General features: G+C 31.1%; 1 protein-coding gene across 2 annotated transcripts in view; it reads right to left on the bottom strand.

Moving 5' to 3' along the window:
• Positions 1–26661, bottom strand: part of LOC120419107 (uncharacterized) — a 103812-nt gene that overhangs the window by 55394 nt on the left and 21757 nt on the right. For both annotated transcript variants that reach the window (XM_039581705.2, XM_039581711.2), the window contains exons 3-4: positions 16599–16715; positions 12503–12649 (exon numbers count right to left, since the gene is read on the bottom strand). In XM_039581705.2, the coding sequence (XP_039437639.1) occupies positions 12503–12649; positions 16599–16715 (264 nt within the window). The remainder of the gene's footprint in view (positions 1–12502; positions 12650–16598; positions 16716–26661) is intronic.

Raw genomic sequence — 26661 nt, 5'->3', positions numbered from 1 at the left:
ATTCCAAATTGTATTTATCTTTTTTTTTTAGATACGACTAAATTTTTCATTATTCCGTAAAGTTTAGATTTTTTTAATTGTATTTTTTTACAATTTTCATGTATTAACTGATATTATGCCTTTTTTTCTGTCTGACGATTATGACTTTCAATAAAATTTCTCGATAGTTTAGAATTGCTGTCTTGAAGTTTTCTTTTCATGTTCAGATAAATGGAAAAATCTAAAATTCACTATCCATATTCATGATAGTATTAAGTAAGACAACACAAGAATGCTGATTAGGGCTTACTGTATCAATGAATTTATTTTTGAATTTATAAAATTAAAGTCACGATCAATTTTTAGAGGCCACCTCGTAAAAATTTATAAAATAAAAACAACTGTTTGAGTTGGATGAAATGTTTCCCATGCAAAAAAAAGTCTTTGCATCATTATTTTTTTCAATACAAGTTTTAATACAATATTGGTCATACAATATGAGCATGTAATAACAATTCTGTATCTTCAGAAGGAATATTCTGATCGATTTGGTGTCTTCGGCAAAGTTGAAGGTTACAATTAGGACTTTTTAGGAAAAAAAAGTACATGAAAAAAAACCGATGACTTTGATAGGTTTGAGATTTTTTCGCAAAATGAAGAATACAAATAAAATACGCACGGAATTGTATGAAATCATACTGACCGGTGTAGAGAATGGTTCAAGGTACTTCTAGAAGAAGTTTTCATTAAATTTAGAATAGTTTAAAAATTACTAAACTATAACTATAATTAAGAAAACGTTGATAAATAACATTATTTTCATATTCTCAAAGTGTCATGATTATCTCAATGAACATGATTTCAAATCGGAAAACGGAATGCATTTTCGGATTCTTCGGACAATTTTCCACTAGGAGAAGGTAAACGAAGTTAGTAAATAATAAAAATTGTGTGTTTTTGAAACATAATTAAATAAAATTTCCAAATTTGAAGGCATTTTCAGTAGAACAAATTTTATACAAAATGTGAAAACTTTTGATTCGTGCTTCGAATTCAGTTTAAAATGCAATATGAATCGATAATTTTATAAACAAAACTATTTTTAACAAATTTCAGGCAAAATTCTGACTTTTTAACAATTTTACCTAAAATTTATATGTATTTTGTTAAAAAGCTTATAAACTTAGTTAACAAAAAATAAACGTTGATTTTTTTTATTAAAAAATATATCAGCAACCTCATCGATCGTACATTCGACGTAAAATAAAATTTAAACACATTTAACCTGATTTTAACAACAAAAACTATGACTATCAAAGTCACCCCGGAGCAATTCTCTACGAAATCGATATTTTTTCTTCAATTTTAATTTTTGTACTTTTTAATCCGACTGAAACTTTTTTGGTGCCTTCGGTATGCCCAAAGAAGCCATTTTGCATCATTAGTTTGTCCATATAATTTTCCATACAAATTTGGCAGCTGTCCATACAAAAATAATGTATTAAAATTCAAAAATCTGTATCTTTTGAAGGAATTTTTTGATCGATTTGATGTCTTCGGCAAAGTTGTAGGTATGGATACGGATTACACTGGAAAAAAATAATACACGGTTAAAAAAAATTTGGTGATTTTTTTATTTAACTTTCTATCACTAAAACTTGATTTTCAAAAAATCACTATTTTTATTTTTTTTTTATTTTTTGATATGTTTTAGAGGACATAAAATGCCAACTTTTCAGAAATTTCCAGGTTGTGCAAAAAATCTTTGACCGAGTTATGAATTTTTTAATCAATACTGATTTTTTTCAAAAAATCGAAATTTTGGTCGCAAAAATTTTTCAACTCCATTTTTCGATGTAAAATTGAATTTGCAATCAAAAAGTACTTTAGTGAAATTTTGAAAAAGTGTACCGTTTTTAAGTTATAGTCATTTTTATGTAACTTTTTTCAAAATAGTCGCAGTTTTTCATTTTTTTAAATTAGTGCACAAGTTTGCCCACTTTTGAAAAAAATATTTTTGAAAAGCTGAGAAAATTCTCTATATTTTGCTTCTTTGAACTTTGTTGATACGACCTTTAGTTGCTGAGATATTGCAATGCAAAGGTTTAAAAACAGGAAAATTGATGTTTTCTAAGTCTCACCCAAACAGCCTAGGGACCTACAAAGGGAAATGAATTTTCTGGGAGAAATTTCAAACACCCAAAGTCATTAAAATTTAAGGTTGAAAACTTGTAGTTTTTCTTTGGTGCTGGCACTTTTCTTGTACCGAACAAGCACAAACATAACAAAAACTACCAGATTGTTAACAACAACAGTTTTACAATACTTGTGATTGTTATAAGTCTCGTTTTTTCGCCAAAATTATTTTAAATTGATTCCGACCTTGTTCTTGCATGATCTTGTTGCTCGATTGGAACCCCGATTTGACAGTTCGATTGGAACCCTGAGAGTGACATTTCGCCTCTCCATATAGGCTCTCTAAAACAGCCCACCATTTTTCAATGTCGATATCTCAGCAACTAATGGTCTGATTTTCAATGTTAAAATATGAAACATTTGTGAAATTTTCCGATCTTTTCGAAAACAATATTTTCAAAATTTTCAAATCAAGACTTACATTTCAAAAAGGCCAAACATTCAATATTACACCCTTTTAAAATGTAAGTCTTGATTTGAAAATTTTGAAAATATTGTTTTCGAAAAGATCGGAAAATTTCACAAATGTTTCATATTTTAACATTGAAAATCGGACCATTAGTTGCTGAGATATCGACATTGAAAAATGGTGGGCTGTTTGGGTGAGACTTAGAAAACATCAATTTTCCTGTTTTTAAACATTTGCATTGCAATATCTCAGCAACTAAAGGTCGTATCAACAAAGTCCAAAGAAGCAAAATATAGAGAATTTTCTCAGCTTTTCAAAAATATTTTTTTCAAAAGTGGGCAAACTTGTGCACTAATTTAAAAAAATGAAAAACTGCTACTATTTTGAAAAAAGTTACATAAAAATGACTATAACCTGAAAACGGTGCACTTTATCAAAATTTCACTAAAGTACGTTTTGATTGCAAATTCAATTTTACATCGAAAAATGAAGTTGAAAAATTTTTGCGACCAAAATTTCGATTTTTTGAAAAAAATAGTATTGATTAAAAAATTCATAACTCAGTCAAAGATTTTTTGCACAACCTGGAAATTTCTGAAAAGTTGGCATTTTATGTCGTCTAAAACAATTCAAAAAATAAAAAAAATTAAAAATAGTGTTTTTTTGCAAATCAAGTTTTAGTGACAAAAAGTTAAATAAAAAAATCACCAAATTTTTTTTACCGTGTATTATTTTTTTCCAGTGTAGTCCGTATCCATACCTACAACTTTGACGAAGACACCAAATCGATCAAAAATTTCCTTCAAAAGATACAGATTTTTGAATTTTCAGACATCATTTTTGTATGGACAGCTGCCAAATTTGTATGGAAAATTATATGGACAAACTAATGATGCAAAATGGCTTCTTTGGGCATACCGAAGGCACCAAAAAAGATTCAGTTGGATTTAAAAATACAAAAAAAATCGAATGACCGAAATCCTAGAGAACTGCTCCCCGGTGTTCAAAATAAGAATTTTCAACGCAACTATTTTTTTAAACAGTATTGAAAATACTTTTTTTCCAAAATAGTGCATGCACCTTGTGTGGCCTACCCTAGTACATGTTTTAAAAATAATAGTCTTGAGAAACCACCTTACCAGTTGGAAAATATTCCAAAAATAAATTGAAATCCTGTCAATGTCACCCCGGTTTACGGTACTAAGATCTGGTTTAGGAGATATGAATAATCGGAAAATCGGAAGAAACAAATGACTTAAAATAATTTTTTGAAGCAAAATCGAATTGTCAATTGAAAAGTACTTCACATTTTGGTTTGATTAGATATGGTCTGAAATTAAAGCCACATTCGATTTTTTTCCATTTTTTTTTTCTTTTTTTTTGCATTCAAAAAATTCTTCTTGAGAGAAATGCACATGGAAAAGATATTTTTGAAAAGCTGAAAAAAAATTCTATACTTTTCTCTCTGAATCGTTGAAACTCGGGCAATAAGTTTCTGAGATTCCGCCGCACAATGAATTCGAATCGACAAAAAGGAATTTCTTTAAGCGGCACCTAATGAGCCTGACGATATTATGAAAACTATTGGTTCCATTTCCAATGTTAAAAATTGAATATGTTGCGAAATTTTCTGATCTTTTCAATAAAAATTACTTTAATATTTTAAAATCAAGCTTAACTTTTAAAAAGGTCAAAGAAGAATCATTTTCCATATTTTGGTTTGGCTCTCCTTCAAGAAGTAATAAAAAATAAATGAAAAATGATGAAATATCTGAAAATTAAAAATTAAAGATGACTATAACTCAAAAAATTTCGTACTTTCAAAAATAATTTTATACAATCGTATCTCTGGAATCACATTTTGCATCATAATGCATACTATGGCTTAAATGATACAGAATTTCATATACAGTCAAGAGGCCTCGGAAAAAATTCACTTCGGATAATCGAATTACGAAAAAAATATTTTTTTAGTTGTCCAATTTCTGATGATCGAGCTTAAATATGATCCCTAATCTACGCTATAGTGATTTAGAATATTTTTATCCAAGATGGTGGCCAATATGGTGGTGACGAAATATTGAAAAAATGCATTTTATTATTTAATAGGCAATCAACTATTCAAATTTGACTAAAATATGGTTGCAGAACTCGAATTTGATGTTTAAAACAAGAAAAAGAAAAAAAAATAAAAAACGTTACTTAATCCACCTTAAGGTGGTTGGTGCCTTCCTTACATTCATGTTGTATTTTAGGTTGTATTCACAAATTAATTTAAGAGTTTTTTTTACATTATTTTTTTTAATTAATTCTTTTTATTTTTTTTCATTTTATTTTTTAATAATTTTTGTTTTCACCAGAACAGCAATTTTCAATTCTTTTTTAACCAACTCTCCAAAATAAAAAAGAAAGGGGGGCTGTAATTGAGTTTAAAAGTGCTGATAAGCCAACATTTGGTGCACGATGGAATTGCATGCTCTCCCCCTAGTCTTAGTAAACAATGTCTTATGAGTTGTATATTTCAGTAAAAAGTTCGTGTAAATCTTTGTCGAGACAAAATGATGTATACAGCAACATAATTAATACATACTTTTTCCAGAAGAGACGCAGACACTACTTAAGCAATGTGGTAACCGGGCGATATGCATGCTGCGCGACTCTCGTGCGTAAGCAAAAAGACCCGGCCTTTGAGGTCATGCAAAAATCACCCTTTTTTGTAGCTACAAAAAAACTTTTTAATGGCATAACTTTAAAAGTACTTCACTAAACAGAATAAAATATAATAGGGTCTAAGGGGTCCCCAAAACGAACAGAATAAGGCGGATCCGGCCAAAATCCGTTCAGCCAGTTCTGAGATAATCGTGTGGAAAAAAAATCATGTCTACACACATCCCCACAGACATTTGTTCAGAATTTGATTCTGAGTCGTTAGGTTTACGTGAAGGTATATCTAGGAGGTGTATTTAAGAAGTTCATTTTTCGAGTGATTTTATAGCCTTGCCTCAGTGAGGTGAGGAAGGCAAAAACGAAGCCTCATACAGTCCTTCGGATAATCGAAACTTCGATAATCGAGGCTTCGGATAATCGAGTCTGGACTGTATTTACATTCCCATTTTGTATAACCAACAATGGATGGATTGGAATGGGTAGCATCCAAATAAAAAAATAAAATAAAAATCGCGAAACAATTTGAGAAAATCTAGAGGACTGCTTTATTGCGTTGTAAGTGAAAATATAAGTTGAAAATACTGTGGAGAAAATTTTTCACGGTTTTGGTAAAAGTTTATTTATTTATCGACTTCCATAAAATTGACAAAAACCACTATGAAGATTATTTATTCAAATTTTCTTCCACAATGAACACATAACTCACATTCTGAATACATTAGGGCTAGTCAACGTACCCACTTACCGGTGGGCCTCCTCCTACTGATAACGATGTGTCATACCTTTGCAAAAAAAACCCACTGATTTTCACTCCCTTAACCTTTCACACAGTATCAGCCTGCAGTTGGTGGTGGTGGCATCGCGTTGGCGCCTAGCCGTTTGTTTGTGTGTCAAGATTAATGGCTCCATAAATTCCTGGCGACCAGGTCTGGCACCCCCCCCCCCCCTTTAGGACCCATGCTGAAGAGAGAGATAAGCCAAAACGCGCCCTTCGGGTCTCACCCCAGAAAATGGCATGTAATCGTTTGAACATCTTCCACTTCACTTGGCTCAGGCCGGTTGTGAGAGTGAGTGTGCAGCATATTTTTCACTGCTTTTTCCTGGCCGCAGGGTTGTCAGGTGAAAAAACGAAACCAAAAAAAAACAAAAACTTTGAGAAAAAGCAGATCTGACCTCGTAAAGTAGCATTAACCTAGAGGCGGGTGGTTTTATGCTACCGTCAGCATCCTTCACCACCCACATAGGGTGGGTACTTGACGATGTGTCATACCCACCGGCGACAGCCCAGAAAGTGGGTGGATTCGTTAAACAGACTGTAGAGCAGAGATTTTTGGGTCTTGCGCCCACCTTGGGGCCGCCAATAAACTGTCAACTTTACTTTTAGTAAACAGATTTTTCATATTTCATTAACCAAGTGCCTTTAGACAGTATAAAATACGGAGTCGGTTTAAGCTTCTAAAGATGGTAAACTTTTGATTGAACAAGATATGTTTTTGCCTTTCTTACAAAAGAAAGGTTTAAGGTTTGCTTTTGGAAAAACGCTTTTTTCAGAAATCTTAAAAAATTCGTGCACGGCGAAGATTCGTCCCAGGAAAAAATCCTATTACTAAATTGAAGGTTTAGATGCGCTCTTTCGATTGAATTTTGGCCCGAAACCCGGAACTCAAAGTCTGATTTTTGAGAGCTCTTTTTCTGAAATACATGAGCGATGTCTGTACCCGCTCTTAAAAATTTGTGTCTTCCATCACTGGAAAACCGCTCGTAAAACCCACAATTTTTAAAAGTCAGATCAGTAGCCGTGGGATCGGAGACGAACATTTTATTTTTCGATTCACAATTTTCGACCAGTAAATGTGGTCAAAGCCATTTTTAGAGGTATTTTTTGGACTATTTTACAGATAACACTATCAAAACACTATCACCCCCCCCCCCCTTCAAAATTGTTCTGAAAAATAAGGGAGCACAACAAATATTTTTCCAAAAAACTTCAAAAATTCCATGAAAATAGAAGTCTAATCAACTGAAAACAATCTAAAATGCATTTTTCTGCATTGATAATCATATTTAGCATGTTTGGGCTTGTTTAAAAATGTTTTGAATTTTTATAAAATTCCAATTTCGCAAAAAAATAATTTTCGTCAATGCTAAGATATTTTGAAAACTAATGATTGCAAAACAACTGGGCAGGTGTTAAATGCATTTTTAAACACTTTTTTTCAAAAAAAAAATCATTTTTTATATTTTTTGGTCCCCCCCCCCTCGACTTTGGCCAGAGTCAAGGGACATAAACTTCAAAAAATATTTGCTACGGCCTACTTAGGAATAACGCAAGGGATATCATTTCTAATAAATCTAACTGAAAATAACATTTATTCAAAAATGATACATGACAATTTATTTTCATTTCAGTTATTGGGTTGTTTGGGAAAACGTCAGTGCACTCATTAAACTAATCTGAGATATGAGGTACTGATACAAGAGAGAGCATTGGGCAGAGGAAAGAGAAAAAAAACCAAATAACCATCGAAAATCATTAAATTAGAAAATCAAAATATAGATGATAAGCTATAAAAAATAAAAAAAAATATAAAAATTTGAATACCACTGTCTCAACACTTGAATAAAAAAATAATGCATTTTACACTAGTTCAGATATTTTGCAATCATTAGCAGGGTCACCAGGTCAAAATTTGGAAAATCTGGCAAAGTATCGATCAAAAATCTGGAAAAATCTGGCAAAGTATCCATCAAAAATCTGGAAAAATCTGGCCGATGAAAATCTAACAAATCTTACTGGAAAAGGGAAGGAAGGATATGAATTAACTCAAAAGTTTGTATGATTTAACATTTTCTTTTAGGCAAGCCCATTGTAATATTTTTGATTTTCATTAAATTCGTTCATTTTAATCAAAAAGTTGTTCATAATGGCCATAAAGTGAGAAATCTGGCAAAATCTGTCAATATCTGGCACTGAGAAGGATGAATCTTTATTCTGGCTGACACTTGAAAAATCTGGCATTCCCAGATTTATCTGGCAACCTGGCAACCCTGATCATTAGTTTCAAATAATGTAAGATTTGACAATTACAAAAATTTTAGCGAACATTTTCAAAAAAATCATAAGATTATTGAATGAACCCAACATGTTAAAACTGATTCCAAATGCAGGGAATTGCATTTTAAATTGATTTCAGCAAAGTTTTTTGGATTTTTTTTTGCTTCCTAATTTTTGGGCCGATTTTGAAGGGAGATGACAAAAATTTTAAATAAAATGTGTCAGCCTAACCAATTTAGAAAAAAAAAAATGCTGTTAGATTTGTTTATAATCCCGGGCAGACGGTAATAACAAAATTCATGCCATTTCAATAACAAATACTGTTAAAATAACAGAAAATGTTATGGAATCTTCTTGAAAAATCTATTTTTGCATATCGGCTTAATAACAGTTTATGTTATCATAACAAAATTTGTTATTGGTCTGATATTGGTTGAAAGCCAAAACAACTTGCGAATAACATTTTTTGTTATGGAAGAATAACTCCAACTGTTATTGGGATGATCGGATTAGTTGTTAAAATAACAAAAAATAATAACAAAGATTCGTTCGAAGAATAAATAAAAATGTTATTAGTCTGTTATTAGAATAACAATCAAATAACATAAAAATCATAACGACGAATAACAAATCTTGTTATAAATAACATAAAATGTTATTGGCCTAGTATTTTTTAATAACAAAAAATGTTATTCCCAAGTTATTTCCGTCTGCTCGGGCTGGTATTGGTTGAAAGCCAAATCAACTTTGAAATAACATTTTTTGTTATGGAAGCATACCGCCAATTGTTATTGGGATGATCGGATTAATTCTTAAAATAACAAAAAATAATAACAAAGATTTGTTCGAAGAATAACTTAAAATGTTATTAGTCTGTTATTACAATAACAATCCAAAAACAAACAAAAAAATCATAACGACGAATAACAAATTTTGTTATAAATAACATAAAATGTTATTGGCCTAGTATTTTCAAATATCAAAAAATGTTATTCCCAAGTTATTTCCGTCTGCTCGGGATAGTCCAAAATGCTTGAGCTTTTGAGCTATTGCACAAGATGGTTAAAAATGGCAGTGTTGACTTTTTTAAATCATGGTTTACCGAAAGTGTCGAAAAAACGGTAATTAAATTTTATAAATAAACTTTTAGATGCAAAATTATAAAATTGCTATCAAAAAGTACATGACAAAAAAAAAACATTGAGGTCTGTTTTCTTGTTACAGGCAAATAAAATTGTTTATGTTTTTTTTAAATGTTGTTTTACCAGTGATAATAATGATTAAGCTTGACCATGCCTTAAAATATTATTTTCGTGAAGACATTGGCCAATTGTTGTAGAAAAATTAGTTGAGAGAGAATACAAACTGCAAAATATATATTTCTGAATGTCAACAAAAAAGCATTCAATAATCAAGAAACAATATTTAAGCAACTTTTCAATGTCAAAAAAAATATTAAGAATATAATTTCAAAAATATATACATACATTTAAATTTGGAAATTTTGAAAAGTACGGTATGTTTTTTTTAAACTTTGATACATAATTAAAACATGTAAGGATTAAAACAGATGATATGATTATTTAAAAATTGGCAACATTGCCAATGAAATTTAACCATTTTGTGTTACAGATGGACACATTGTTTTATCATAGGTTTCCTTTTTTTTCATCACATTTGAATTTATTAACACAATAAAATAAAATGCGACATGAAAAGTGTAATTTTAAAAAATGGTTTGATTTTAATAAGAGTGTACTTATGTTTTTTCTGAGTAAGGTTAAATATACTTATTATTTTGTCGACAACATTTGTTCGATCAGAAAATATGAAATTCGTATGAAAACTATACATGGAGTTGATTATTTTGTTTCAAATAAGAATGCGTTTGATTTTTTTTATTATATCTTTTCTATAAAAAAAACCATGCTTGATCAATTTGTCTCATCTATTTCGAAAAACTCAAAACATTTTTTGAACTACTTTTATGCGTGCTAAGAAAATTTATTTAAGGCAAAAATTAACAAATAAAAAAAAATTGTTATCAAATTGAGCAAATTTTTTTGCCGCTTCCTTTTACCGATTCTCATCTCACAAAAAAAACAGTATGCTTTATTTTTTTTTGTCAAATATGCATGATGATTGAATTGAATCCAAAATCATAAGTTACATTTTGTTCTGAATTAAATCCTCCTCCACCTTCTAAAGCGCAAAAATGCAAAATCGTAAACTAAAAAAAATAACAACAAAAAAAATACAGCGAAAAATATTTTTTCAAGTTAATTTGATTTAATCTCCAATGCTTTTCTTTACTAAAGTGGTTAATCCATTAACATTTTTGAAGCTTTTTTATCAAAAATATAAACAAAAAGAATTGCAAAAACTTTGTTTATCATATAAACCCAAAATGTGACCATAAATCGATATTTTGACGCTTTGTTTCAATTCTGAGGGCAAGTTCAGATTCAGCGGGAAAAATAGATTGAAAAAAATTAATTGAACAATTTTCGGTTTTTGTAAGGGTGATCCCATAAACATGTCGCTTGAAAATTAGTTATTTTCAAATGAAGATATTTCGAGTCTCTTAAAATTTGGCCAACGCTTTATCGAGATATTTCATTTTTCAAATTACATGTTTCTTACCGTAAAATGGAAGTTACTCTAACACTTTTGACCTTTTGGTCAAAATTCACTTAAAAAAAACAAAAATGTTTGTTTTAAAATAGCTCTAAAAGAACCCCAAAAATCACTTTTCTTTTAAAGTTAACCCTGAATTGTTTGATTTCAAAATAGTAGTTTATGCAACAAGTTGCAAAAAGAGGATTTTTTCAGCACGAGTCGTACATTTATCCAACGAGGTTCACCGAGTTGGATAAATACGAAGAGTGCTGAAAAAACCAAGTTTTGCAACGAGTTCCATACAACATTTTTTGCAATTCCGAAAAACACCCATTGAGTGAAATTTTATGTCAAATTTTCATGTATTTTGTCAATAAATCGCTTGAATAAAAAAAAAAGTTGAAATTTTCAGCATTTATTTTGAAAAGTGTTGCTATTCGATTCTGTTATTTTTGGTACAGAAAAGTAGGCTATTTCGTCGTTCAAGAATGACAGGAAAAGTAAGTAGTTTCACGACGGAATTGCAAAAAAGTGATTTTTGAAGGTTTGCTCAGGTGGTAAATATGGTCGTAGAAGGCGAAGATTGCGAAATAGATTTTTTTTTCAACAGCTTTCTAGAAGACAAAAAAAATCAAAACTTTTCCAGAAAAGTTAGATTTTCGAAAACATAATACAGATTGATTGATTACAGATTGATATTGATTTTGAGAGTTTTATTTGCTGTTCTTAATTTAGAAAAATGCATATAAATAAGTTTGAAGAGGAATTTGCACAAAGCAAGAATTTCTTCAGAACTTGTTCAACATCAAAACGCTTCAATTTAATTAGTAACGGCTCATTGCTCGTTTAATCCTACCCTTTCTTCCACTCTGAAAAGACAAAATGTTAACTTTTCTGGTTTCACATTCCTTCTTCATCCCTCGTCAAATAGATTCTGCCCCCCTCGGCCACCCTCCCGCGTCAAATAATCACAGGAATTAATCTATGGCTTTTTCGCCTCCGCTAAAGCCCCGAAACTTTTCTTCGGTTCTTTTCCCCTTTTTCGAAACAAGCTTGTACACAGTTAGAAAAAACAAATAATTTTTATGTTTTATCTAAAAAAGGACATCATTTATGTCAGAAAAGATTCATTTTTAATGTTCAATGTTTTAGGCAAAAATTTACTTTAAAATGACTTTATTAAGGAGGAAAAATTTAACTATAACATTTTTATTATAATTTTCTGTGTAGCTTTTTGGCATTAGCACTTTTGGGGTTGCGAGGTTTCCGCGTTTGGCAATATTGGCAAATTTGTCAATGACGTGATGCTGCTGGTGACTCGTCAGATGATGGTTTGGTTTCTGGTCCGTCGTTTTTTTTGCTTTCCCGGGTATGATTAATTAAACCAACCGTCTAATTTGCACTAATTAGTTACGCCATGTCAGAGGTTGTAACATTTAAGGTGGAGAAAATGAGATGATTAATGCTCATTTTCTTGTTTAACACTCTTTTTTATTTAAAGAGGTTTTAGACTTTTTTAATTTAATATTTTACGAACATTTTATAAAGAGAAAGTTTTCAAACTAAGCTCCACTTACCGGCACCAGGAAGCGGCGCACCTCGGCCAGGGCGTACGCGATCCGGGCGTGGGCCTCGGCCGGCGCCGTGTAGGTGCTGATCTCCACGTGCAGGTCCTCAGACAGATGGGCGTACCGTGGGTCGCCACTCAGTCGTAGTTCTTCCTCCTAGCGGGGAGAAAAAAAAATGTGAATAATAAAGCAAATCATTACTGGTGGGGGGAAATGTGTTGGGAAGATAATGTTATGCTTTGTTAAGGTGATTGGCATTTTGAAAATCTATGAACAATTTTTTAACAAAAAAATAATAAAAAGTCAAAAAAGATGAGTAGGTTGTAATAAAAAAACTAACTTAATCCACCTATGTGGTTGATGCCTTCCTCACTTTTTACCAACAATGAGTAATATGAGTGGTTTGGACACGTATTTTAACTATTTATTTTTAATCCAGAAAAATAAGTACACAGATATAACTTAAGTGGTCATAACTCGAGACAGGGTTGCCAGATCTTCAATGATGTGGACTCGTTGGAAAGGTTTTTTGATTACCTAACCAACGATGGGTCGGGTTCTGGATCCGGACATTGTTTACATACATTTAAGTGAGATCCGGCTTCAAAAAAGTACATAAATATCACTTAAGTGGTCATAACTCAAGACAGAGTTGCCAGATCTTCAATGTTGTGGACTCGTTGGAAAGGGTTTTCGATTACCTAACCAACGATGGGTCGGGTTCTGGATCCGGACATAATTTACATACATTTAAATGAGATCCGGCGTCAAAAAAGTACATAAATATCACTTAAATGGTCATAACTCAAGACAGGGTTGCCTGATCTTCAATGTTGTGGACTCGTTGGAAAGGTTTTTTGATTACCTAACCAACGATGGGTCGGGTTCTGGATCCGGACATCGTTTACATACATTTAAGTGAGACCCGGATTCAAAAAAGTACATAAATAACACTTAAGTGGTCATAACTCGAGACAGGGTTGCCAGATCTTCAATGTTGTGGACTCGTTGAAAAGGGTTTTCGATTACCTAACCAACGATGGATCGGGTTGTGGATCCGGACATCGTTTACATACATTTAAGTGAGATCCGGCTTCAAAAAAGTACATAAATATCACTTAAATGGTCATAACTCGAGACAGGGTTGCCAGATCTTCAATGTTGTGGACTCGTTGGAAAGGGTTTTTAATTACCTAACTAACGATGGGTAGGGTTGTGGATCTGGACATAGTTTATATACATTTAAGTGAGATCCGGCTTCAAAAAAGTACATAAATATCACTTAAATGGTCATAACTCAAGACAGGGTTGCCAGATCTTCAATGTTGTGGACTCGTTGGAAAGGTTTTTTGATTACCTAACCAACGATGGGTCGGGTTGTGGATCTGGACATGGTTTATATACATTTAAGTGAGATCCGGCTTCAAAAAAGTACATAAATATCACTTAAATGGTCATAACTCAAAACAGGGTTGCCAGATCTTCAATGCTGTGGACTCGTTGGAAAGGGTTTTCGATTACCTAACCAACGATGGGTCGGGTTCTGGATCCGGACATAGTTTACATACATTTAAGTGAGATCCGGCTTCAAAAAAGTACATAAATAACACTTAAGTGGTCATAACTCGAGACAGGGCTGCCAGATCTTCAATGTTGTGAACTCGTTGGAAAGGGTTTTCGATTACCTAACCAACGATGGGTCGGGTTGTGGATCCGGACATCGTTTACATACATTTAAGTGAGATCCGGCTTCAAAAAAGTACATAAATATCACTTAAATGGTCATAACTCAAGACAGGGTTGCCAGATCTTCAATGTTGTGGACTCGTTGGAAAGGTTTTTTGATTACCTAACCAACGATGGGTCGGGTTCTGGATCCGGACATCGTTTACATACATTTAAGTGAGATCCGGCTTCAAAAAAGTACATAAATATCACTTAAGTGGTCATAACTCGAGACAGGGTTGCCAGATCTTCAATGTTGTGGACTCGTTGGAAAGGGTTTTTGATTACCTAACCAACGATGGGTCGGGTTCTGGATCCGGACATTGTTTACATACATTTAAAAGAGATCCGGCTTCAAAAAGGTACATAAATATCACTTAAGTGGTCATAACTCAAGACAGAGTTACCAGATCTTCAATGTTGTGGACTCGTTGGCAAGGGTTTTCGATTACCTAACCAACGATGGGTCGGGTTCTGGATCCGGACATAGTTTACATACATTTAAATGAGATCCGGCGTCAAAAAAGTACATAAATATCACTTAAATGGTCATAACTCAAGACAGGGTTGCCTGATCTTCAATGTTGTGGACTCGTTGGAAAGGGTTTTTGATTACCTAACCAACGATGGGTCGGGTTCTGGATCCGGACATAGTTTACATACATTTAAGTGAGATCCGGCTTCAAAAAAGTACATAAATAACACTTAAGTGGTCATAACTCGAGACAAGGCTGCCAGATCTTCAATGTTGTGAACTCGTTGGAAAGGGTTTTCGATTACCTAACCAACGATGGGTCGGGTTGTGGATCCGGACATCGTTTACATACATTTAAGTGAGATCCGGCTTCAAAAAAGTACATAAATATCACTTAAATGGTCATTACTCAAGACAGGGTTGCCAGATCTTCAATGTTGTGGACTCGTTGGAAAGGTTTTTTGATTACCTAACCAACGATGGATCCGGACATCGTTTACATACATTTAAGTGAGATCCGGCTTCAAAAAAGTACATAAATATCACTTAAATGGTCATTACTCAAGACAGGGTTGCCAGATCTTCAATGTTGTGGACTCGTTGGAAAGGTTTTTTGATTACCTAACCAACGATGGATCCGGACATCGTTTACATACATTTAAGTGAGATCCGGCTTCAAAAAAGTACATAAATATCACTTAAGTGGTCATAACTCGAGACAGGGTTGCCAGATCTTCAATGTTGTGGACTCGTTGGAAAGGTTTTTTGATTACCTAACCAACGATGGGTCGGGTTCTGGATCCGGACATCGTTTACATACATTTAAGTGAGATCCGGCTTCAAAAAAGTACATAAATATCACTTAAGTGGTCATAACTCGAGACAGGGTTGCCAGATCTTCAATGTTGTGGACTCGTTGGAAAGGGTTTTTGATTACCTAACCAACGATGGGTCGGGTTCTGGATCCGGACATTGTTTACATACATTTAAAAGAGATCCGGCTTCAAAAAGGTACATAAATATCACTTAAGTGGTCATAACTCAAGACAGAGTTACCAGATCTTCAATGTTGTGGACTCGTTGGCAAGGGTTTTCGATTACCTAACCAACGATGGGTCGGGTTCTGGATCCGGACATCGTTTACATACATTTATGTGAGATCCGGCTTCAAAAAAGTACATAAATATCACTTAAATGGTCATAACTCAAGACAGGGTTGCCAGATCTTCAATGTTGTGGACTCGTTGGAAAGGGTTTTCGATTACCTAACCAACGATGGGTCGGATGATGGATCCGGACATCGTTTACATGCATATAAATGAGATCCGGATATATGTGAAATCACATTTTTATACATAACTTTTGAACTAGTTTTCGAAACTTCAAAAAATTCAATAGCGATGTATGGGACCATAAATCAAGTCGAATGCGACCGGTTTGATCAAAATCGGTTCAGCCAGTGCTGAGAAAACTCAGTGAGAATTTTGGTCACATACATACATACACACACATACACACACACATACACACACACATACACACACACATACACACACACAGACATTTGTTCAGTTTTCGATTCTGAGTCGATATGTATACATGAAGCTGGGTCTTTGAGCTTTTAATAAAAAGTTCATTTTTAGAGCAGGATTATAGCCTTACCTCAGTGAGGAAGGCAAAAAGTTATAAAACAAAACAAAGAGAAACTTACATCTACAAAAAAAGTACTTCATTGAGAATTTTTGTAATATTTTACATTAAAAAGGTGTAACTTTTCTTTCACACCAAAACTCTTCAAAAGGCAATTAAATTTCCATCTAGTTACCCGAGACAAACTGAAGCATCCCCTCTCTAGCCAAGTCACGTGGATTTAAAGAAGAAAAAAAAAAGTAAAAATGAAGATACCTTCTTGCGATCCCGCATTGAGCCCTTGCCAAGAACCGCCATCTTGCACATCGTTTCCTCCTGCAGCCGCTTGAGGGAGTTGCCCTTGGGGCCGAGCAGCTTGCCGACGAAGTTGAACTGGAAGAATAAAGCAGAGAGAGAGGTTATGAATATCAGTTTACTTGACAATTTATTGAAGTTTTGTTTTCAACATTTAACTCAATGAATTTACTGAGAGTAAGTTTAAACTTTTAATTGTTCAACTTTTCAACTTTTAAACTTTTAAATTTTTAAACTTTTAAATTTTTCAACTTTTCAACTTTTCAACTTTTCAACTTTTCAACTTTTCAACTTTTCAACTTTTCAACTTTTCAACTTTTCAACTTTTCAACTTTTCAACTTTTCAACTTTTCAACTTTTCAACTTTTCAACTTTTTAACTTTTCAACTTTTCAACTTTTCAACTTTTCAACTTTTCAACTTTTCAACTTTTCAACTTTTCAATTTTTCAACTTTTCAACTTTTCAACTTTTCAACTTTTCAACTTTTCAACTTTTCAACTTTTCAACTTTTCAACTTTTCAACTTTTCAACTTTTCAACTTTTCAACTTTTCAACTTTTCAACTTTTCAACTTTTCAACTTTTCAACTTTTCAACTTTTCAACTTTTCAACTTTTCAACTTTTCAACTTTTCAACTTTTCAACTTTTCAACTTTTCAACTTTTCAACTTTTCAACTTTTCAACTTTTCAACTTTTCAACTTTTCAACTTTTCAACTTTTCAACTTTTCAACTTTTCAACTTTTCAACTTTTCAACTTTTCAACTTTTCAACTTTTCAACTTTTCAACTTTTCAACTTTTCAACTTTTCAACTTTTAGTTTTTAGTTTTTAGTTTTTAGTTTTTAGTTTTTAGTTTTTAGTTTTTAGTTTTTAGTTTTTAGTTTTGAGTTTTTAGTTTTTAGTTTTTAGTTTTTAGTTTTTAGTTTTTAGTTTTTAGTTTTTAGTTTTTAGTTTTTAGTTTTTAGTTTTTAGTTTTGAGTTTTTAGTTTTTAGTTTTTAGTTTTTAGTTTTTAGTTTTTAGTTTTTAGTTTTTAGTTTTTAGTTTTTAGTTTTTAGTTTTTAGTTTTTAGTTTTTAGTTTTTAGTTTTTAGTTTTTAGTTTTTAGTTTTTAGTTTTTAGTTTTTAGTTTTTAGTTTTTAGTTTTTAGTTTTTAGTTTTTAGTTTTTAGTTTTTAGTTTTTAGTTTTTAGTTTTTAGTTTTTAGTTTTTAGTTTTTAGTTTTTAGTTTTTAGTTTTTAGTTTTTAGTTTTTAGTTTTTAGTTTAGTTTTTAGTTTTTAGTTTTTAGTTTTTAGTTTTTAGTTTTTAGTTTTTAGTTTTAGTTTTTAGTTTTTAGTTTTTAGTTTTTAGTTTTTAGTTTTTAGTTTTTAGTTTTTAGTTTTTAGTTTTTAGTTTTTTAGTTTTTAGTTTTTAGTTTTTTTTAGTTTTTAGTTTTTAGTTTTTAGTTTTTAGTTTTTAGTTTTTAGTTTTTAGTTTTTAGTTTTTAGTTTTTAGTTTTTAGTTTTTAGTTTTTAGTTTTTAGTTTTTAGTTTTTAGTTTTTAGTTTTTAGTTTTTAGTTTTTAGTTTTTAGTTTTTAGTTTTAGTTTTTAGTTTTTAGTTTTTAGTTTTTAGTTTTTAGTTTTTAGTTTTTAGTTTTTAGTTTTTAGTTTTAGTTTTTAGTTTTTAGTTTTTAGTTTTTAGTTTTTAGTTTTTAGTTTTTAGTTTTTAGTTTTTAGTTTTTAGTTTTTAGTTTTTTGTTTTTAGTTTTTAGTTTTTAGTTTTTAGTTTTTAGTTTTTAGTTTTTAGTTTTTAGTTTTAGTTTTTAGTTTTTAGTTTTTAGTTTTTAGTTTTTAGTTTTTAGTTTTTAGTTTTTAGTTTTTAGTTTTTAGTTTTTAGTTTTTAGTTTTTAGTTTTTAGTTTTAGTTTTTAGTTTTTAGTTTTTAGTTTTTAGTTTTTAGTTTTTAGTTTTTAGTTTTTAGTTTTTTAGTTTTTAGTTTTAGTTTTAGTTTTTAGTTTTTAGTTTTTAGTTTTTAGTTTTTAGTTTTTAGTTTTTAGTTTTTAGTTTTTAGTTTTTAGTTTTTAGTTTTTAGTTTTTAGTTTTTAGTTTTTAGTTTTTAGTTTTTAGTTTTTAGTTTTTAGTTTTTAGTTTTTAGTTTTTAGTTTTTAGTTTTTAGTTTTTAGTTTTTAGTTTTTAGTTTTTAGTTTTTAGTTTTTAGTTTTTAGTTTTTAGTTTTTAGTTTTTAGTTTTTAGTTTTTAGTTTTTAGTTTTTAGTTTTTAGTTTTTAGTTTTTAGTTTTTAGTTTTTAGTTTTTAGTTTTTAGTTTTTTAGTTTTTAGTTTTTTAGTTTTTAGTTTTTAGTTTTTAGTTTTTAGTTTTTAGTTTTTAGTTTTTAGTTTTTAGTTTTTAGTTTTTAGTTTTTAGTTTTTAGTTTTTAGTTTTTAGTTTTTAGTTTTTAGTTTTTTGTTTTTTGTTTTTAGTTTTTAGTTTTTTGCTTTTAGTTTTTAGTTTTTAGTTTTTAGTTTTTAGTTTTTAGTTTTTAGTTTTAGTTTTTAGTTTTTAGTTTTTAGTTTTTAGTTTTTAGTTTTTAGTTTTTAGTTTTTAGTTTTTAGTTTTTAGTTTTTAGTTTTTAGTTTTTAGTTTTTAGTTTTTAGTTTTTCGTTTTTAGTTTTTAGTTTTTAGTTTTTAGTTTTTAGTTTTTAGTTTTTAGTTTTTAGTTTTTAGTTTTTAGTTTTTAGTTTTTAGTTTTTAGTTTTTAGTTTTTAGTTTTTAGTTTTTAGTTTTTAGTTTTTAGTTTTTAGTTTTTAGTTTTTAGTTTTTAGTTTTTAGTTTTTAGTTTTTAGCAGTGTTGCGTTCCTCACGCGCTCACGCGCTCGTGAGCGCTCACTTTTCGCTCATTCGTGAGGAGGAGCGCTGCGCGAGCTAGCTCACGTTTACCCGCGCTCACGTTTGCTCCGATTTTTTCAGCTCGCGTTTGCCCCACGCTCGCGCTCGCGCTCATTTTTCGCTCACGGAGCGCTCACTTTGGAAGTATCGCGAATCGTTTTACTTTTTGAGACAGTTTTTTGTTTTTCAATCCTAGTTTGATTTTGTACTTAAGGTGCAGCATGTCAGTGCAGTGGAAACAAGGGAAGGGTATGAGCGCGTGAACAAAAAGGACTGTAATCCTTAGAAAAACTTACAAAACAATGAAATAATTCAAGAAGATTTATGTTGGGGTAAGTTCGATTCAATGTTATATGCTTGGTTGATTAAAATATAAAACTGGGTAAAATTGTTGAAACAGTTCTCTTTTTACAAAAAGCCTCCAAATTGCTAGTAGTTTAGATTTTCAATCCAAAGTAGTTAGCAAATGAATATTTGGACTTAAATGAATAATTGAATAAGTTGGACTTATGAATAACACACAACTGTGTTATTATTTGAATGAAATAATAAAAAATGGCATTGTTATGTTTTAGCACATAAAGGGTGGCCCCTCTTCCGTCAAGTAAATTATATCTAACACTTCCGCTACCAAGCCTCTGAAAATATTCAATTACAGATTCAATAAATGATTTTTTTGAATATGGACATTCTCTAAAATGTTCAGAATATGAGGGATGATTATAACTTCTATTAAGCTCACTGCTGTTTTTTAAAGGTCCAATAAAACAATTTTTGTTGGTGTTTTTAAAACCGCCTTGAGTAAAAACTCCGGATTCTAAAAACTTAAAATAAACATTTGTCAATTAAATCAATTTTTTGTACATATCAGTGCATCTCTTCACGTCAATGATTTTTTTACATTTAGAATGAGTTAGCTCTTTGTTAGCACACTCAAGAGTGAATCATTCTGCCCCTTGGCTAATTCTGAATTTAAATAGAACTTTCGGTTCGCCGACTAAATTCATTTTATTGCTTACTTTTGTTTGTTTGACCACTTTCTTGTTTGTTTTGCTGCCTGTGCTGAGATAGTTCTAGAAACTTCGTTTAAAACAGGCAGATGCTTCAACAAGGAAAAACAACTACCTACTTTGGCTCACCAGCTCACGTGAGCGCAAAACGCTCCGGTGAGCGTGAGCGAGCACGAGCTACCTGATAAAAACTCACGCTCCAGCTGGAGCGAGCACGCTTTCCGTGAGCGCTCGCTCATTCGCAACCCTGGTTTTTAGTTTTTAGTTTTTAGTTTTTAGTTTTTAGTTTTTAGTTTTTAGTTTTTAGTTTTTAGTTTTTAGTTTTTAGTTTTTAGTTTTTAGTTTTTAGTTTTTAGTTTTTAGTTTTTAGTTTTTAGTTTTTAGTTTTTAGTTTTTAGTTTTTAGTTTTTAGTTTTTAGTTTTTAGTTTTTAGTTTTTAGTTTTTAGTTTTTAGTTTTTAGTTTTTCGTTTTTAGTTTTTAGTTTTTAGTTTTTAGTTTTTAGTTTTTAGTTTTTAGTTTTTAGTTTTTAGTTTTTAGTTTTTAGTTTTTAGTTTTTAGTTTTTAGTTTTTAGTTTTTAGTTTTTAGTTTTTAGTTTTTAGTTTTTAGTTTTTAGTTTTTAGTTTTTAGTTTTTAGTTTTTAGTTTTTAGTTTTTAGTTTTTAGTTTTTAGTTTTTAGTTTTTAGTTTTTAGTTTTTAGTTTTTTAAGTTTTAGTTTTTAGTTTTTAGTTTTTAGTTTTTAGTTTTTAGTTTTTAGTTTTTAGTTTTTAGTTTTTAGTTTTTAGTTTTTAGTTTTTAGTTTTTAGTTTTTAGTTTTTAGTTTTTAGTTTTTAGTTTTTAGTTTTTAGTTTTTCGTTTTTAGTTTTTAGTTTTTAGTTTTTAGTTTTTAGTTTTTAGTTTTTCGTTTTTAGTTTTTAGTTTTTAGTTTAAACATTAAATTGGCAATGGAAATTAACTTTTTAATTTATTAAAACTGGTTTAATATTTTAAGTTTTATATTATAATGACTCAAAATTTATGTTAAGACCAAAACTTTTTTTGGAACTGTAAATTTTGCCAGAAACAAAAAATGTGGAGAAAACATTTCGAAGCGACCCTTTCTGAAGAACAAACTTCCACAAAATTGTGCCGAATTTCACAGAACTCTTTTCAATCAAAAAACTTTTCCAACGGTCACAAATGACCCATCAATCATCGGCCAAAAGTTCTGCTTTAAAAAGTGAGAGTGCTAATGCTGTATCTCCAGAACCTCCCCCTCTTAAAAAGATTGCCCGGTGAAATTCCACAACAATACAATATATATTGGCGTAGCGGTTCTCAAAGCTGTTGGGTTTCCCCTGTCACCACCTCTCCCTTTTCGAAAGCAAGACATAACCTTCAAACGAACCTCTCAATCAAGAAAAGTATTCGGATTCGGTTCAGTTTACCTCACCTTTCGCCACAGACAAATGGAGGAGATTTTTCTTCTCTCTGTTATAAATTTGTTTAATTTTTAAATTTCGTCCACTTGTCTGTGCTCGTTCGCTATCTCCTTCGCCCCGTAGGAATTTCTGGCCGAAGAGTTCAGATTTCGGTTGAAAAGTTTCGATTTACGAGTGGTGAAGCCCGTTCATCTTGACGGGCGGTGCTGGGATGGGAGGCCTCTCGTATATACTGCAAATTGACGAATTTTTCCGCCCAGTTTTGCCCGGTCAGTGAGGTGGAAAATTGGAAAGTCTCTTCCAATTTGGGTGTGTGTGGGAGACGTACACGAGAACGGAACGTTCTGGGGCATAACCAATCGATACGCAAAGGTTGAGCTATCTTTTGGCACAGGAGAAATTTTGAACTGACGATGGTTTCTTAAAGTAATGGAATTGTTGGTGTATCTTTTGGTTTAATTTGTTTTATCTTTAATTTTTATAATAATTCTAGTGACAAAGTCTCTTTTTGATTAACTTTAGCAAACTTCCATAAAAATGGACAACGCATCAAAAGCCAGTCCCGTAAAATGACTTGATTAAACTGTGGTAAATGGTCATATCCCGGCGCAGTTTCCTTTTATTATTTGACATATAAGAGGCATCATAAACTCATTTCGCCACCCATATTGTCCCTCATAAAGTGCTTGCCGCCGTCATCATCATCATCATCGTTGTCTTTGCCGTCAGCAGATTCTTTTCCCTTCTCATAGTTTCCCTTTTTTTATTCCTCCCACATGTTGGCTTCATAATACTGTTGCACGTCGTCTCAAATTAATTGCACTCGTTTTCAACCAAGAGCTTTCTCAGAAGAGAGCGAGGAAAGCTGCTAGTAATTGAGTTGTTTAAGACACATGAAGCTCGCGATCCTTTTTTTATTTCCTTGAGGGAAACTTGGTTTTTTGTTGAATATTATTTTATTGTATCTTAAAAAAAACTGTAGAAATTGAAGATTTTATGTTTTTCTTCAAGGTACAGTTATTTTATATGACGAAAATAGGTTCCTCTTCCCCACTAGCTGCTAGAAAGAACATCTTAATAAATGTAGTCACGGTTCATAAGGAAAGCATTTTCCTCTCTGAGCAAACGCGTTTTATTAAAAGTTCATGCCCGAATAAGGCAATCATATTTTTATGACAAGGTTTAGTTCTATCGTTTTTATAGGTACTTTATAAACATTAAAGGAGCGTTTAAAAAAAAAATGTTAGATTTGATGAAAACACTAATTTTAGCTAAAAAAACGTTTTGCAATATCGAAAATTTTCAAAAAATCAAAATATTTTTAAATCAACCAAAAACATGCTAAAATGAATCAAAACGCAAAGGAATGCATTGAAAATTTAAATTGCACTAAAATTTCCATTGAAATTTGTTTTCAGGTTTCCATTCTCATTTTAAAAATATTATGAAAAAAACCCTTCGAAACTGCTATTTTCTGTTGTAAAAACTTTTTCTAGCAGAATTCATAAGAGTCCAATTGAAGACAAAAATGTTTTGAGTATATTTTTTGGAATTAGGCATTCTTTGAGGCTTTATTTTTTTTAATTTGGACAAGACCCAAACCCTTCGTCAAAGAAGCCATTCTGCATCAGTAGGAAAAAAATACTGATCATTTTTTAACAAATTTACGGGCTGGTCATAAAAAAATGGCCATGTGAATTTTCGAAATCTTGTATCTGGATAAGGAATTTTGTGATCGATTTGGTGTCCTTGGCAAAGTCGTAGGACTATCTAGACAAAAAAAAACTGTGCAAGAAAATACAAATTTTTGGCTTCCTCTCCGAGGGCAATTAAAATCTCTTGAAAATTGGCCAAAACGTGTCACAGACATTTTGTACTGCATTTCAAAATTGAAAATTTAGTTACATTCTTTTGGCCGTTGCAAATATTTTTTGAAGTTTATGTCCCTCGACTCTGGTCGGGGTCGAGGGGGGGGACAAAAAAAATAAAAAATATAAAAATTTAAATTACAAGCCATGGTCTCAACATTTGAATGAAAAAAGTGTTTTGAAATGCATTTGACACCTGCCCAGTTGTTTTGCAATCATTAGTTTTCGAAATTTGCAAGTATTGAAGAGATTTTTTTTTTCGTCGAAAAAAAACTTTTTGCAGTGCTGTACATTGGATTTTCACAAAAATTAAAAATATTTTTATCGATCCCAGACATGCTAAATTTGATTTTAAATGCAGGAAAATGTATTTCAAATTGTTTTCAGTTGGTAAGACTTCTATTTCCTTTGAAATTTTGAAGTTTATAGAAAAAATATTTTTTTGGCCCCCTGATTTTTCGGACCGATTTTGAAGGAGGGGGTGACATAAACTTTGAAAAATATTTGCAACGGCCTTTTTTCCATTTATTAAATTTTTGTACAATTTTCGAGGAACCTTAAAAGGCATTTTTTTTGCGCTGCAATTTAGTTTGTTACAACTTAATTTAAATCCTAATAAAAAAGCAAAGTCAATATTGCAATCGAATATGGCTATTTTTATTTTTCCATAAAGTGATTGTTTTTTTTTTATTATGGGCAGTTTTTGAGTTAAATTTTTCAAAATGTAATTTGTGGCTTTCTTGCATAAAATATTATCAAAAAGCTGGAAACTAGATGCTAAGATAGCCTCTCATTTTTTTTCAAGTTGTGAAAAGTAAGGTTTTTCAGTATCGTTCATGCTGTCATGCTCTCTTGTCGCACGTCGCTTTTTGACTTGAAATCTTTTTGAACCGTGTGCAGAATCCCTTCCAAGATCCAATCACATGTCCAATTTGCACAAAGTAAAAATATTTTTTTTAGAAGGTTGGAAATTTGGTTGGTTGAATATAACTTAATTTTTGAGTAGTTTACCTAGTTTTACTTGATTTTTTTTTTGTATGGACAATTCCACGAGAGTGAGGGAAAGAGGGTTTAAGATTTCAAAAAAATGTCCACGTGGTTTATGGATGGCCCTCTATTTTTAAATAAATAAAAAAAACGATTTATTCCACATAAAAGCAAATAAAGCCTTTCTAATAAAATTAGGAAATAAATCAGATAAAAAAGATATATTTGGTTTTTTTGTAGCAAAACTTTACCTCAAAAAATGTTTTTTTTAAATTAAGTAATTGTAAATTTTATTTCAGGTTTTTGTTCCACCCCCTTCAAAAACTCTCAAATAAATCAAGAAGCAAAAAAAACTATTGAAAATGTATTTTTTTACGGATAAATTTTGTACAATTGATTGTAAGCTTTTTGCAATACATTGCATAATCTTCATTTTTGCATTTTACATCAAATTGGGTCCGTTCAAAACTTTCAGCAAATTTTAAATTTTAGGACCAGAAATCATCATAAATCCATTGATATTCTGAAGATTTTTGCTAGTACACAGAAAAAAAAAATCAAGCAAAAATTACATCGGGGAATGAGTACATCTTTTAAGTCAGGAAAATTGTAATTTTCCATATGAAAATGAGTAAATTTACCAATGTTTCTTTGTTATGTAATCATACATCATATTAGAGGTGATATCAAACCATCCAATTTACACTAAGCATAACTGTGAAAGCGTTAATCAGGGGTGACCAAAGTATGGCCCGCGGGTCAAACGTGGCCCGCGAGGTGATTTTTTGTGGCCCGCGGGTCCATTTTGAAAGATCATGTAGAATGGGCCTTTGACCCATCTGTAAAGGGATTTTACAATTTTTAAAAATTGAGGTTTAGTTTTAGTTTTTGTGAACCAAGGTGACATTGGTTCTGGGGTGAGATTGGGTCATACAAATTTAAAATTTTGTGTGTGACCCAATCTCACCCCTGATGACGGTAATATAACAGTCCACATAAATAATTTTTGTTGAAAAATCTTTCTTATTGAAAGTTTAAATGTGATTGAAAATTGTAATTTCGTCAAAATTTTCTTCATACATTTGTGGAAATGAGTTATAAATCGTTAAAACTTGGTTGAAAACTTTATAAATAGCAACAACATAGGAATTCCATACTTATAAACATTTGATTGAGGCATACCTAAATTTGTTCAAATGGTATTGAAATTGGAAGAATAATTGTTGAAAATATCCATTTGCAACGATTTATCATTATAGTTGCACTTTAGGCCGTAGCAAATACTTTTTAGTTTATGGGGCCCTCTTCAAAATCGGCTCGAAAAATCAGGGAGCAAAAAACATATTTTTGTCCTAAAACTGCAAAATTTCAATGGAACTAGACGTGCAATCGACTGAAAACAATTTAAAATGCATTTTCCTGTGTTGCTAATAATTTTTAGCATGATTGAACCAGTTGAAAAATATTTTGAATTTTTGTTAAATTTCAATGTACAGTTACTGTTCCGCAAAAAATATTATTCACTTCCAAACTAAGTTTTTTAAACATGCGATTGAAAATCAAGTGTCATGATTTAAAAACACTTTTTCCATGGAAATGTTTAATACGTGGCTATTTCAATTTTTCATTTAAAAAAAATTGATGTAAGAACGTCATGTTTTGCAATTAAAAAAAACATCTGAATTGTTTTTTAGTTTTATAAATTGCAATAACGTAATTTATTTGTTTTGAATAAAAACATTTTTTCACATATGGCCCGCAAGCTCATGGTAGCTTCAAATTTGGCCTGCTATTCAAAAACTTTGAGCACCCCTGGGGTAAATATTCTGACTTAAAAGCTTTGACTTGACGACTTGTCGATCTTTCGAGCGAGAGGAAG

The sequence above is a fragment of the Culex pipiens genome, chromosome 3 (genome assembly GCF_016801865.2).
Source record: "Culex pipiens pallens isolate TS chromosome 3, TS_CPP_V2, whole genome shotgun sequence".
In the NCBI taxonomy this organism is placed as follows: domain Eukaryota; kingdom Metazoa; phylum Arthropoda; class Insecta; order Diptera; family Culicidae; genus Culex; species Culex pipiens.
The sequence above is the reverse complement of the archived record's forward strand: the minus strand, read 5'-3'. Positions and strand labels throughout refer to the sequence as shown.